The sequence below is a fragment of the Xiphophorus hellerii genome, chromosome 20, assembly GCF_003331165.1.
Source record: "Xiphophorus hellerii strain 12219 chromosome 20, Xiphophorus_hellerii-4.1, whole genome shotgun sequence".
Lineage (NCBI taxonomy): Eukaryota > Metazoa > Chordata > Actinopteri > Cyprinodontiformes > Poeciliidae > Xiphophorus > Xiphophorus hellerii.
In genome coordinates, this window is record NC_045691.1 from 10878568 (window position 1) to 10894552 (window position 15985).

At 38.0% G+C, this 15985-nt stretch overlaps 1 protein-coding gene across 2 annotated transcripts in view; it reads left to right on the plus strand.

Moving 5' to 3' along the window:
* Nucleotides 1-540: 540 nt before the first annotated feature.
* LOC116711117 (potassium voltage-gated channel subfamily D member 3-like) overlaps nucleotides 541-15985 on the plus strand; it is a 93490-nt gene continuing 78045 nt past the window's right edge. Inside the window, exons 1-2 of one of the 2 annotated variants that reach the window (XM_032550499.1) lie at nucleotides 541-984; nucleotides 2176-3341. In XM_032550499.1, the coding sequence (XP_032406390.1) occupies nucleotides 2239-3341 (1103 nt within the window). In that variant the 5' untranslated portion in view covers nucleotides 541-984; nucleotides 2176-2238. The remainder of the gene's footprint in view (nucleotides 985-2175; nucleotides 3342-15985) is intronic. The other variant, XM_032550498.1, reaches the window with a different exon arrangement.

A 15985-nucleotide genomic window follows, 5' to 3' on the forward strand; every position in this document is an offset into this window, starting at 1 on the left:
CTCACAGATCAGATGCAGCAGAGGATTTCTAGTGTTAACTATCATTATCTCACAGACCTCTCAAGAACCCCTCTGCCTTTTAAGATAAACAACATCAAAGCAAAGCAAAGGGAAATAAATGAATCCATAGCATTTTAAAGTATTTCAGTGTTAGTAGATGTACAGGAAAAAATGCAGATCTTAAGCTTGGGAAAGACAAGATACTTGCATAGAGCTTCAACATTAATCACTTATATTGCCCCCTTAAACATGTTTGTTTATTTTTTAGAGTTATACAGTCAGAAAAAAGGAAGAATGAAGAGAAATGGATAAATTGTATTTTCAGTCCATATGACACAAGATGAACCACCAATTATTTAAACAAAATTTAAAGTTCCCTGAATATTGGTAAATAAAAAATATATACAATAAATACTATTTATTGAGTATTCAGCTTAGCAGAGGCTCATCAGCACCCTGAAACACTGGATATTTAACTCTGAATTAATGTCACTTATTTAGTTATTTCTAATGTAACATGTCCGAAAAGCAACAGTGTGGTGTTGGAGTAGCTTTGAGTGACAGGTTGGTCTGTCTGAGATGAGTAAAATGAGGCAGAGAGGAGAAGCAGGACTCACACGGAGCTGCCTCAGTGAGCGAGGCGGGCATTGTACTCTGAGCAGGAGAGAAGGAGGCGCGCTGCTCCTCTCCATCACATTTCACTTTCCAAACACTGACGGCAGAACAAAGGAGCCACCATGTAGAGTCCACCAGGTAACACTCGCATTATCTCGGACCAGACCGCTTCTTCTTTGAGTGATCCAAGCACTGATTGCTCCGCTTCGGAAACGTGTCCACGGGAGTTTATCGATCCATCCATCCTGGAGGAGACGCGCTGCTCGTTGGATGGAGGCGGGCTCCTGCTCTCTCTCTCTGACACCTGCGGACTCGGTGTTCATTAAAACTCTCATGTTTCGACTTTGAAGGGAGTTCATCTCCTTTTTGGTGAGTACGTTTATTTTTGAAAATCAACATTTTTAAATATTTGTATTTCAGACGAGCAAATTTTTAAATAGTTGGACAAGTTAAAATGCGCTGTTAGTCAAAGGAAAATGCAGAAATTGATTTGACTGATCTAAAATGCATTTCAGTCTAATATAGATCGGTGCCGAATTAAAAATGTAAGCACCCAATAAACATGTTGCTTCTTGTTTAAATCTTCAGCAGGTTCCCCTGTTCGTATTCAACAGGTTTGATTCAGTTCCCTATTCTGCGCTGCTAAATAGTAATGGTGCAGCTATGGGCTGATAGGTTGATATTTATTAGTTTAAATTTTGCTGAGCTGATTAAATTTTGAGTAATTGAGAGAATTATATTTGTAGTTCCTTGTCTTGGAAGCCGAAGCTACTATAGTAGTAAAACAAGACTACGATTAGGACACCTTATCTCGACTCTTGCCGTTTAGCTGCGTTTCAGACAAAAAGATTATATGCTAGAAACTGAATTAATCGTGTTAATCCCATTTCTGAAAAAAAAAAGAAAAGAAATCAAACAAAAGCCTTCATCGTATGTTGGGTCCCTGTAATGTGGCACATGTGCATCAATTGACGAGGATGCAATTGAGAAGTTTAAAAAAAAACTTTTTTATATAATTTATGCAAACAGTAAAACTCTTATAGCGTATGAGTTTCATATGATAAAAAGATTCTAATCATGTGAAGCACAATGAGTTACTGTTTTTGCAGCTGTGAATGTGAAATTTCACCTATTTTGATAAAACTCAAGTTTTTGAAAATCATCTGGTTCTGTCATGGTCACTGATCAGAAACATCTTAATATTTCTGAACTAATCTTATGTCATCACAAACCTACACAATATCAAATTACTAATGGTAGGTCATTAGTTATCATGGTTAATGTGGTTTAAAATGCTTATAAAATTTCATTTTATTAATTTTTCAGAGAATTAGAATTGTAGATGTATGTCATGGTGGGTCCGTACAGTACAAACCTTTTCTGTTAGATTTGAACAAAAGTGTGCTGAGTGGTCAGACATTTTATAGAGTGAACTGATTTTAAGCTCAGTATAAAGCTTCGCAGCAGCAAGCTTTGACCGGCAAACATCATTTTCTCAGCTGTGCAGCTGCTGATTTTTACCTTTTTTTGTTTCTTTTCTTCTGTACAAATGTTCTTTAGATGCCAGTTCTTTTTGAGAGCAGTCACATCTAAGGAAGCCTTTGTCCAACTTTCTGCTTCGTAATGGCAACCGGAGTAGCTGCATGGCTTCCTTTTGCCAGGGCTGCGGCCATTGGCTGGATGCCTGTGGCCAACTGTCCCATGCCCATTGCTCCGAGAGACAACAGCAGAAAACAAGATGAGCTGATCATCCTTAATGTCAGCGGACGACGCTTTCAAACATGGAGAACAACTTTGGATCGATATCCCGACACTCTGCTGGGCAGCTCAGAGAAGGACTTCTTCTACAATGAGGAAACAAAGGAGTACTTTTTTGATCGAGACCCTGATGCCTTCAGGAGCATCCTTAACTTTTACCGAACAGGAAAGCTCCACTACCCCCGTCATGAGTGTATCTCGGCCTACGACGAGGAGTTGACATTCTTCGGAATCATACCTGAGATCATAGGTGACTGCTGCTATGAAGAGTACAAGGACAGAAAGAGGGAGAACTTGGAGCGGCTACAGGATGACCAGGAGGAAAACAAAGATCTGAAGCAGCCCAACTTGAACTTCAGAGAGACTATGTGGCGTGCCTTTGAGAATCCCCACACCTCCACCTTGGCTCTGGTCTTCTACTATGTCACCGGCTTCTTCATTGCCATCTCGGTCATCACCAATGTGGTGGAGACTGTCCCCTGTGGTACTACCACCAACCAAAAAGACATGCCATGCGGTGAACGTTACACCGTGGCGTTCTTCTGCATAGACACTGCATGCGTCATGATATTCACGGTAGAGTACCTGCTGCGCCTGTTTGCTGCGCCCAGCCGTTACCGCTTCATGCGCTCTGTGATGAGCATTATCGACGTGGTGGCCATCTTACCATATTACATTGGCCTTGTGATGACCAACAACGAGGATGTGAGTGGCGCCTTTGTGACTCTGCGAGTTTTCCGAGTGTTTCGCATCTTCAAGTTTTCCCGCCACTCCCAGGGGCTTCGAATCCTGGGCTATACATTGAAGAGCTGTGCCTCAGAGCTGGGCTTTCTCCTCTTCTCGCTCACCATGGCCATCATCATCTTTGCTACGGTCATGTTTTATGCAGAGAAGGGCTCCAGCTCCAGCAAGTTTACCAGCATCCCAGCTTCGTTCTGGTACACCATTGTCACCATGACCACATTAGGGTAAGTAGAACACAGTATTTACAAATCATATTACTATTTATGAGTTAAATAAACTCACTAGATGAGTTTGTTTTGAGTTTTTGACTGACTGAATTATTTATGAAAACCAGTTTGACTTTTAAATGAGTGCTGAGGCAGGCTGCCTCTGTACTTCAGTACTATACAGCTTATTTATGAGTGCCAGTGTGTGTTTTCTGGAGTAGTTTAGCATGCATCAGTCAGGATACACACTTGTGGTGTTTGTTCTATTTAATCAGACAGTGATTGAATACTCTCTAAACATTCTTATAATGAAAAAATCCGACTAAAGCTGGTGTTAAGATTTATCAGATGAGACCCCAATTGTTCAATTGTTTGATCTGGAAGCAAGTTTTATATCTGAAGATGAAGTCAAAGATTCATGCAGAAGGATTCTATATTTTGTGGTGAAATATTATCTTTTGCTGCAGCATTTTGTGCAAAGCTGGTTTCTGTGTAAGCTGCTCCACTGTATTACAAAGTGAGAGTTCTCCTCTGTATGTCTGAAGGTGGTGTCCCTTGAGAAATGCTCGGTCACCTTTATAATGATTTCTCACTGCTCCTAATCGCTCCCTCATGCTCACTCAGAATCTATGACATAAATGGCAAGGTGAATTTATAGTTCATTTAAAGGGTTTCTGTAGTTGGACTCAGAAGAAGGAAAGGATTTGAACAGAAATTATAATTTCCTAAAGAATCAATTGTTCACTCTAGCATTGTGGAAAATGTAAACAGAGATAAAAAATGCCATGACACTCTTGCAACTCATTTCAGAGTTCCAAATGGCTTAAATGAGTGCAAGAAATTGTTGTTTTTATTTACTGAATCATGAAAAAAGTCTTGAGATTTACAATCTCAAACACAAAAGTCTTTCTGTCCAATCTAAGCATCCTCACGTTCAATCCTTTACATAGGTACACATTCAAAACACAAAATTGCAAACAATTAGACAAAAATAAGTTGTGTGTTGCATGTCTGGTCATTAGCATAACCATCAGTTGCATCAGGTGATGTATAAATAAAACTTGCTCACTTACTTTCTAATTGAAATTCAAACATATTATCATTGGCATTATATACTGGTCCTTTGAACATCCTTGTGGACACTGAATGCTGGAACCTATTCCATGACTGTGGGACAGAATACTTTAATGCTTTGAATGCATCAACTCGGTACAAGTGCTACTTCTTCACAAACATCCCACCAGCCATTACTGGTGTATTTGATTCCATTAATACCTGTTACTACATGTTCTACAAGTAAGAGCATCAATTTGGAAGTACTTTGCCTGCATATTGAAGTCAAAGTTGTGACCAGTTATGCTTAATTTAGTTAATTAGATGTTAAATCTCATTTGTATCTGTTGCATGTACTGCATTCAAGTTAACAAACTGTTCTTAATGTACAATCTGTTTGATGACACAAACACTAGTAATTGCAATTTCTTTTTAAATTACTAGTTTAATCTGTAAATTATGAGAAAAAAAACAATTTCTACATTTATCTAAAATAAATGTAGAACAATTTTATGTTTGAGGGGCCAAATTCTGTCCCTCTCCAACTACCATGTTCTATTTAGCCCACCACCAGCAGCCATGACCATAGATAACCAGCTTGTTAGTGCACAAGATTAGTTTAAAAATGTATGAGTTCAACATCACTCTTCTTGGAAATTAAATTTCTCACTCCCCATGGACTTTTCAATTTAACCAAAGGTCACGTTGTGACACATGGCTTTTAAGAATGTGAAACAAATGGTTAGATTTCTAATTCTAACTAACCATTTCTTGTCATTTGATAATACAAGGTTTAATTTAATATTTATGAAAGTGCTCAGTAGCTTTTTAAAATTGTAGAACTTATTAATAACTGGGGTGTAATTTACATTTCTTGCTGGGGGATAAAGCTGCATGTTGCACTATGGCAGCAGACACTTAGTTGAAAACAAACAGAGAATGAATATAAGAAAAAGGCCAAAAATTTTACAGGAGCCTCTTAAAAATTTATGAGATTTTCTTTAACTCAGAAAAATATTGATCTTATTCCTCTTTTTGTGCGAGTCTTGTCAAATTGTGTATTTTATTAAGAGAAGAAAACGAAGAGCTTCGCTTGCTCTGACTCACATGTACGAATAACCAAGGTCGGCTGGGGTACCTTGTTGGAACAAAAAAAACACTTATGAGGATAAAATAGGAGAGAGAAACTGCATACTCTGGCAAGATCATTATAACACCAACAGAACATTGAGAATGGTTGTTTGCTGCTGCATGGAGCCTCAAAGTATTGTTAAAATATTTTTTAGAAAAAAGGAGAGAGATGGCTTTCTTAGGTGTTCATTATAAAAAATGAGCTGCACTGAGACTTCTGGACAGGACAATGTGTGGGCTGTCACACTCCATTTTATTTGACCCATAACAAGATACAAAATGATTTGATGGTCAGTGTGTTTTTTTTTCCCTTTTTTCTGAGCCAAGTATATTCTTCCTGTTAGGATGACATGTATCACTGGCAGACCTGAAACTCTCTTCTAGCATTACATCAATTATTTTCGACTTGTGGAAAATGGCTTTCAGTTCTTTACATGTGCTCAGTGTGTCAATTTTGTTTCTTTTGTACAGATCAAAAACAAAAACAAAGAAAACCCATTGAAAAGCTGGACGTGTGACCAAAATAGCTCTTATTAGTTTGTGTAATGTGTTTGAGCTGAACAGGTTGCCTGACCCTGATGTGTGCATATGTGTGGTGTATTGCAAGTGTTATCTTTTGTATCATAGATACAAAAAGACAGAAATGCCAAGGTGAAAGCATTATGTAAATTTTAAACCTGAACAATGTGTTTTGAGCACAGAGCCATTATGTGAGACACACAAAAGGCAGCAGCACTGGGAGTCGACAGCTTGGACAATACAATCCTCATCACCAACCAAGGACACAGCTATCACAAATACTTTAAACTCATACATGTTTAAATGTGATGCAGCTGTTGTGTTTGTGCTGCAGTTTAACAGAATTTATCATCAAAATCTAATACACGATTACTTTGAAAAAATAAAATTATAATTCATTGTAAACAATTATGAACCTTGCAGACAAAATGTATTTAAAAGAAAGACAGATGCCATGCTCTGGTGTAGACAGCTGCTCAGGACCAGGGGTGAGAAATGGATCTCCAAATGTTTTATCTATAACAGCAGAGTGTCTCCTTCTATCTTCTTCCAGAGTGTGATTCAGTTTTAAAATTGAACAGAGGCTTCACACGTCGAAATCTTCTCCACTTCAAGCAGTGCTATGATCTCTTTCCCAGCACACTTTGGCAGAATCTGGCAATTGCTTTGGTAAACTTGGTTCATGCTCTCTCGCTCAGTCATTCTGCCCCTGTGGTTTCAGAGTTTGATCTCTACTTCATTTTTAAGATGTTTACAGAACTTCTTTCTTCCAATTTTCTCAAAACCTGGGGATGTTGGCACCAACTCTGACCTCAAAATCTGATATGAATTAATAGAGATTGTAGTTGAAGTCTGTGCACCGTATATTTACATCTCTGTTGATCCACATCTTATGGAATCTCCCACACTTACAGCAGTAATAAACATCTGTTGGTTGCCACATATTGCTGCTTGTTATTGGTTTGCACTGTGGATGATAGTCAAAACCTATCTGTGTGGTTAATTGGCTAATCTTATTTGCTACGTCCATCTAGAAAACAGTCAAAATGGTTTTGAGGTTATTCTCTCTAAACCATTTTGAGGTTTTTAAGGTTAATGGAACATGGCATTAAAGGAGATAAATACTTAACCTTGTTATTTCATGTTGTCAGTCAGATTCACCTCATGACTAAATGAGTTATGGTCAAGCACTGGTCAGACATCACATAAGATTGCGACTTTGTGTTGGTGTTTCAGACATACAGCAACACCTACTGAGGTTCTACTCTCGTGTCCTGTGGTGGATTTCAGTGAGTGATAATAAAAGAAGAGTAAAGACATAACATCAGCCATGGACAGTTGTAATGTCTGACTTGTACATTTTACTTTGAATCTTTTTAATGTGTATGTATAAGTTTGTAATACATTTTATTTTCTTGGCTACATTCAGTGCTATAAGTATAAAAATAAACTGCAGAGTCAACCTTGTTGATCTTTCTGTCTTACATCCTGTTTTGCTTTGCATGTCTATCTTAAAACAATCTTAGAACATGGACACACCTGACATAGGTTGTCACTTACCTTGTTAACATGTAATAAGATCCATAAGGCTAATAATGGCAAGGATCAATTCTCCTTTAGGAATAAAAAGCCAAAATTGACTGTCTGGGAATTTTTACCTGTCAAGCACAAAAAATTGTTGGCATTTAATGTCAGTTTTCAAAGAGCGAGGGAAAAGAGAGCGATTGATAAGAAAAAAAGTACCATTTTAACATTTTGCCAGACATCAGAATCTTGTGCTGATGTCACAAGATCAGCACAAGATGATCTTGTGCATACACAAAATATGCTTCTTTCCCCCTAGAAAGAAGCATTTTCTGTGTAACTTATGATCCATTAAACTACCTACATTTTACTAAATTAAAATCGATTTAATTGCTTTTAACCTAGAAAGATATGTGCTGCTTGATCCCTTTCAGGCTTTTTAGTGCATATGTAATTACAAAAGCAAGTAAACAGTATGTTACCTCTGAAAAGGCTCAGTGGTCTGCACTGTATTTTCCCGTCAATCCTTTCACTTGCTGTTGAATGCTCAGATGATCTGTCAATGCACATAAAATCCATGAAGGACATTTTTTATATGATGATTGAAGCTTTTTATCCAATTTAGACTCAAAACAAGCTCCTCTTGATAATGTTTTTGTGATCTCTGAGTGAAAAAAAAATAGAAATCTCAAGTTGAAGTCATGATTTCTTTTGCCATGTGCAGATTGTAATACAATTCATCAATGTTAGCTCAAACATTAACTTGGAATTTTGACTGTTTTTAATTAATTTTATGGTGTTACTTTTTATTATATTTAAGAAAAACAAAATCCCTAAAATTCAAGTATTTCAAATGACCTTTGCCAGAAATTACTTGTTGAACACATGAACATATTTTTTTCATAGGGGGATATAATTGTTGTCGCACCTGGTTGACTTTACAATAATTTGAAACTGAAAGATATAAATCAAGACAAACATCAAAAAAGTGTGAGAATTTATCAAACAAATGGGAACTCTACATTAAATTTAATTATTTTATAACAGTAGTATCCCAGCAAAAACACCTTTGCAGAGGGATGCCTTTCTAATTGTTGAAACTAAATGCATGAGCCTCAAACACAATCTTTAGAACAACAAGCAGAGGCAGTGCCCTGAATTATCATGCACAAACTTACTTTTTTCTTGAGAGTAAAAAAATGTGAAGGAAAAATCTGATTCCTCAGTGGGTACGTTTACACACAGATTTGTAATACTTTCTGAGACAAATTTAAATTCAGATCAAATTAGCTATCCAGAAGTTTGTGGATTTTTACATTCTCTACATGCTCTGAAAAATTTGGACTAGTGTGAGTTCTGGATATGTGCGGGCACCGGTCTGTTTGGCCTGTGCAGCGGGAGGTGGGTGTGTGCTTGTCTTCCTGGGGCGGCTGCTGCCTCCCAGAGTCATGTCCGCCTGCCCTTTGTTGCTCCTGGGTGCTGAATGGTACAGGCTTTTTATTGTTCTAACCTCTCTAACAACTGTGTTGCCTCTAAGTGACAAACTTGCTCACAAACACCCACACCTACTTCTATACGTACCCTCAAACACCTACGCACACTCGCATCTACACACCCACGCACCTGCACACCAACAAGCAAGGTGATTGAAGGTCATACAAACACAAGTTGCTGTTACAGCAATGTGGATGCAGTCTAGATTTAATACATTTTAATAAAATCTGGCACATGTAGGCAAGTAGATTCTCTATAACTGTGGTCCCCAACCGTGGTCCTCGGGGCCCAGTGTCCTGCATGTTTTATATGTGTCTGAATCTCTGGCACAACTGATTCAAAAATTTGTGTTAACTCCTTAGCCTGCTTTCTGTTGCTGCAGAAGCCTTTTAATCACCTATTCATTTAAGTCAGGTGTGCAGCAGTAGGGAAGCACGTAAAACATGAAGGACAGGGCTGAGGACCTCTGCTCTGTATGGTATGCCTGGAAAGAAAAGAAAATCATTGTATAGATGCTGCTTCCTCTTTGCTTTCCTTCTTTTTCTCCTTTCTCTCTTATCCTTATATTCTACATCTCCTGTGACTGTCCTTAGTTTGCTTTTCTTTGTGTCCTACATCCCTTCACTCCTTCATTGCAGGTCCCATTCCTTGTGTCCATGACTTTTTCCTTTCTTCCTGCCTTGCTTGTGTTCTACCATTTTTCACCAATGTTTGATTTTGTCCTTGTTTCTTGTTTTCTTACCACCATCCTTTAAAGTAATATTTTGAGTTTGACAGAATGTTTCTTTGGACTGGAAGGAATTTTAATGTTTTGGAATAGCTCAGCTAGAATCCCCACATGAATAGGAAGATATTTCTGATGTATAAATAATTAATTTCTGAACTGACTCTTGATAGTGGGCTGGGAAATTGCACATGCATGGAGAAATTATTTTGGAAAAAAGGCAATTCACAGCTGTTGTTGTACATGCAAATCTGGGACTTCAGGAAGAAAAAGCTGGGATTCCCTGGTGTTGTTCATGTAGATATTACTGGATTGAATTAGAAAATATTTAATGGAGAACTTGAGTATTAAATATTTAAAGGTGGTTCCTAGTTGGTTTAAACCTACAGTGAAAAAGTTTACTTTGTAGAAAAAAAGTATTTTTTTTAAACCTCAAAATAAAACTTGACTTAAAAATTAAGGAACTCACCTCTACATGCTTGTCACTTTTTATCACACTGCCAAGCAAACATTAAGAAAAGTGTTGGTTTGTGTTTAGGCAGCAGGGGAACATAAACTCTGCAGTAGCCGACATAATGAAAGCATGTAAATACAGACTGCATGACAAAGCTGTTAAAACTCAACACAAAATCACTTTTTTAATTTAAGATCTGCTTTTCAACTGGATGAAAACAGTTGGAAATCACTTAAGTGAAATCTGGGCCTGTTGCCTTTATCAGAACACTTATAAATGTGAAGGCTTACCCTTGATGTGCCTCCTTTAGTCTAATAAGTTGTCAGTCTGTTGTGCAACATCCATCCATCATTTTCTGTACACCCTTGTCCCTTAGAGGGGTTGGGAGGGGTGCTGGTGCCTATCTCCAGCTAACGTTCCGGGCGAGAGGCGGGGTACACCCTGGACAGGTCGCCAGTCTGTCTCAGTGTTATGCAACAGTAATAGTAAAAATCATTCAACATCTAAAGTTACATTTATGCTCACACATAATGATTTCCCCTGATCACGTCTGGACTTCTTGACCTGCCTCTGTGTCTCTTCTCAGTGTCTGTATGAGCCTAAGCGGCGCAGCGCAGCAGCAGCTCTGGTAATGGGCAGCAGCTGAGGGAGCTGAGGGGGGGGAGAAGGAATGTCTGACTCTGTAATCAGCCTCTTTCACTGTCCAGGAAAAAGGGTGTTAAATCAACCTCAGGTGGTTGATAAAAAGACCAGGATTCAATCTCAGCGAGGTCCGCTCTCCCAGGCTGCCTGCCGACGCCAGCGCTGTCGGAGCCATCCGGATACACGGTCGCTGGCATGATGAGGACAGGATCTGATGATGAGGAAGGAGAAAAACCTCTCTCACTCTCTCTTACTGTCTTGTTCTCCCCATTCTCCCCCTCGTCCCCTGTGAGTCTTCCAGTGGAGAAGCTATTTTTAGAAAGCTGACTTTATGTGTGAAAGGGAGTTAGCAGTTTCTGCTATAATCTGATGCATGATCCAGAAACAAAAGATGACAGTGGTCATTTTTACCTGCGTTACAGGTGCACTAAAAACAAAGGTTCAGTGGCAGTCTGCAGTCTCTCCCAACTCTCTCACACCTCTAAAAACATTATTAACCCAATAATGAGAGAAATATTAATGAGGTGTGCATTGAAATCCGACTCCGGTGTTATAATTAGAGTTATTCTCCCAGTTGTGGAGTCCTGGTCCTGGACGGAGGCTTGTTCTGTAGCAGTAAGTGAGAGAAAATGTTATGCATGTAGGTCATGTTCCCATCTCTGCCTTAATCAGTGGCTATATATAATCTGCTTCTTTCTTCAGAGAGACTTTTAGCACTCTCCGCTCTGCGTTCTCTCCTCAACATCTCTATTAGACGAAGTGGACTGGGCCCAGGGGCCGGAGGCAAGGGAGAGAAGTCAGACGAGTTGGGCTTCAGGTTCACAGAAGTTCTGTGCACGGTGCAGCGATGGTTAGACTCGCCATCACACAGTTTACTTTCATAAGCAGGTAAAAGTGGTCAGAATCTGTCTTAATTGTCAATAGCAAACAGATGTCAGACCTTTTAAGCAACACAAATGTGGCCCTGAATCAGGTACATATCACATTTAAAGTATCCTAAGCCTGAAAGGTCATGTTACATTTTATGGGATGTTTACTTCAACGATTGTGACACACAGTATTGCACTGGAAGAAGTTGCAAGATCAAACCTTAACAGAGTGGGGAAATAAGTATGGCAGATGTTGTGACTGGTGCAATTATTATCTGTTTAATAATTGCAGTATTACCTTGTTTAGAGCTGCAAGTTCCTGCTCTGTCTCTCCTAAATACACTTGCATGAGATGTTGCTTCTTACTAAATTTGTTTTTAAATAAAAGTCTTAAACAGTATTAAACATTATAATTCAGTGTTGATCTTGTAGAGGTAGCCATAATTTTGTGAGCTCTAACTGCACAAAAACTTTACAATTTATATTTTAGGAGTACAGGGACTACAGTGGATTAACATTCTATTAATAGTATTTTTCTAATGAAAAAAATTCATTTTATTATGTTCAATAAGAATATGTTTGTTTCCTTGTTTTAATTATATGGATAAAAAAAACATTTTTGCTTCTAGTTGTATTTCAGTTTGTTTTATTTTAGAAGCTTCATTCAGGAATCAAATCTAAAATTGTTGTCCTTTGTTTTATCTTAAATTTTGCACTGGTTTGTTTTATTCAATCCCCATTTTGATAAGAAGAATTGCTAGCTGCATTCTCAGCTCATCATTCATGAAGGCTAAAAGAAGTGATTAAAACACAACAGAACCAAACACTTTTAGCAACTGAGTCTGTTTTTTTTTTAATTTTTCAGATGAACACATTTAAAGTGGGGGGTTTTGTTTTCATTTTCTGTGTTGCGCCTCATTATAAATGGAGCAGATAGTTAGTGTGTTATCCTTTGATATGCTCACAAGGTAAACAAATCATTACATTCTGGTATCTCATTGCTGGCAGTTGTATTTACAGTTAATAATGGATTATTGGTAACATTAGTGAAGCGTTGGATAACATTCAGGCTAGTAATTAATTTTGGAATAGCATGCATCATTTTGTTAATAATTCAGGTTCCTTGTGCCAAGCTGAAGTAGAACTGGAAAGCAGTGCAGTGTTTTGTACGTGGTAATGTTCTTTCACACAAATCATCAGAGGTTACAGATTGTGGTGGTTTTCTATAAGCAGCCAGCTTTCAGATGGAATTAATGGGGTATTTTGTCGTGTTGCTGAACCCCATGGGGTCAAAGTGAGTGCAGGGAGTTGGAAATTAGAAATATTCTTGCCTTTATCGGGCCAAGACGCTCTTGGAGCCAATTTCCCAACCCGGGGCTCCTTAATAGAAACCTTTTTAATGATAGCTTTGGAATTTAATTTAGCTCCAACACAGGTTCATTTAACACCTAAACTAATTTAAAAGGAATTAAATGCGCAAAGGTGTCTGGGAAGCTTAATGACCTCAGCTCTCTCCGGGTGTTTCTTATGTGGTTGCTGTAAAGTGACCAAACCTTTATGCCAGTTTGCCATGTAGACAACATGCACCTTATGCCAAAACACATAAATAACCAATTAATATGCTCATCTTTAAATGGATGGTGGAGTAACTGCCTAATAATGCAACAACACTGTGTTTGCAGTTTGCGCAGCATGTCAGATGCAGCAGTGTTTGTGTCAGTTCATTGTCAAGGTGAATCATCAGCACAGCTTGTGAATGAAAAATGAAGACACTTCTTCAAATAATCAAACTGGGTTGATTCTGCTGGAACTGTGGCATATTTATAGGAGGACAGTCACACTGACAAGCTGCGATAGCAGTGCAAAGAGTCTTGCATCTCACCTGTCTCAGTTTTCAATGTTATCTTTCAGGCAAAAGGATTTCAGCAAACACGTACTTCGTGGACCTCTGAATCATCAGTATCATTTAATTATACCATTTAAGTACCTTCTTTTGTGTAGGTATTAATTGGACTTTAATTTCACCAGTAGGAGCTTTAATTAATCTGCATTGTGTGAAAAATTCCTTTATGGTAACTTTAAAAATTAGTAGCATAACATGTTTAAAGGGGTATATTATGCAAAACTGACTTCTTTGAACTTTCTATTTAGGGTTGCCTTAATGCCTGGCACCTTCAATGCTCCACCTATGTCCCCAAAGCTCTGCCTTTGGGTTTCAGTATCCAGCTGTGCCCCGAGAGCATCCACCCTCTTAACCCACAAATCCTTCAGACTAGCAGCAGCAGCAATTAGCAGTCTGCTCAGAGCTCCAAAGAACAGTTGTAAACGGTTTTATTGGACAACATGGAGAAGCACTGTTGTGATGATGTGCTGAAGGAATGTCCGGAAAGTATAGGAGATTCCTTCAAGAGTCAGAGGACAATTTCAAGGAGTCAGATAAAACTATAACCCGAAGTAACATATTTAAAAGTTATTTTTGATTTATGCATCATTTTCATAACAACTAAATTAAACATAGTTAATTGATTTTGCTATGAAGAGCACTGTGTGTACTGTAAACCCAAATTTTCTTTTACATAAGTCAAGCTGTTATTACTAGTCTTGTCATTATTTTTCAAAAAGCAAAACAAAATGTGCATTGTAAACTACTCAAAATCAGTATTTGCTGTATTAATGGCTCTGAGCTGAGGCAACTCAGTGAACACCTGACTGGTGAGCCAGTAGGTGGGAGTAATGCTTTTCTGAGTTTGCCAACACAAAGAAAAAGAAGAATCAGTGAACCCAATGCTTGTTTCTTCTGACAGTGTTGGCTGCAGAGGTCGCCTGCTAATTGTGTTTGTTCTGTGGCATTACAATAATTCCTGGTGTTATAGCTGTGAATTTTGCTTGGTAGTTCAGCTGTGTTAGTTCGTTCAATTCTGTTTGTTCTTTTTTTTTAACCCACCTTATTTGATTTATGCGGAGCCCGTGGGGGATCATAGGGAATTTGTTTTCTTTTACATTCCCTCTCTAAATTTATATGTTATCTTGACAAAGCTGTGCATTTTGTAAAAGTGGCATGAATGTCAGCATAAATGGCATTTCATACTATTCTGTTCTGTTTTTATTCATGGCGGTCTGTTGAAATTCAGTAATTTGATTCACTTATGAAAACTGTTGTTGTGGAATAGCTGACGTCCCTGACAGAATCTGGGTCTTCTTTTAGGGCTCACGTATAAACTCAGAAATATCCTACTGATTCATTGTTTGGCATTAATGTTTACATTTTCACATGGTCAGATGTTTACACAACTTTACGTTTAAAATTTTACTATTGCATTAAAATAACAAATTGATTATATTTACATTTAATAAGTCTAATAAATATGATAAATAAATACTGATAAACATGGGAACCAAATACTTTGTTTTCCATGATAAACATGAGTAATGATTTCTGATAAACATGAGTAATGATTACTGATAAAAATGAGTTACGATTACTGAGAAAACATGAATAATGGTTGAGATCATCAGTTTTTAAAACCTTGAGTTCCTCAGTAATGGGTTATCTTGGACACAAGACTTTATGTAAACAGAGCTTGATTTGTTTGGTTTTTGATTTTGTAAAAATGACAACATGCCAGGGCAATTACGTACCATGTGCAGCTTTAGTAATGATTACTAATTTGGGTTTATAGTGTGCCTGGAAAACCATAATAAGTCAAATACTGGTGCTTTATAATTTTAGTTAACCAGATAAATTGTGTCATAATTTCACACTTAGCTTTGGCGATGCATTCACCAATAATCATCCATCATGATTATATTGTGTTTGTCAATGATATAAACTTTCATGTAAGGTGCATAAGCAACTGAATAATTCAGCCATGTGCAGCTAGTTCACCAATGAGTCCCAGTACAACCCTTTGTAGCAAGCCAACATTCTGTCAGAATGTGCCTTGCTAAGTGTTGTAAATATGGTTGTATAAACTTGGCATCCTCCTCCACCACATGTCGAAAGTTTACTTGCCTACCAATCTGTGTATTGGTTTTACAAAGTTTTTATCTTTCCACACAAGCTGCAAACAAAACATGTTACAGGCTAAATGATCAAAGGCATCTCTCAAAACAGAGCGGAGGCGATCTAATACCTGCTTGAAGTTTCTGCAAACTTTCCAATGTGGATCCGCAACAGAGCAAGATCTGAGTGATTCCTTTTTGTAGCTGTATTTACTAAGTCAGATGTTCCTTATAAATCAATGATGAAGCT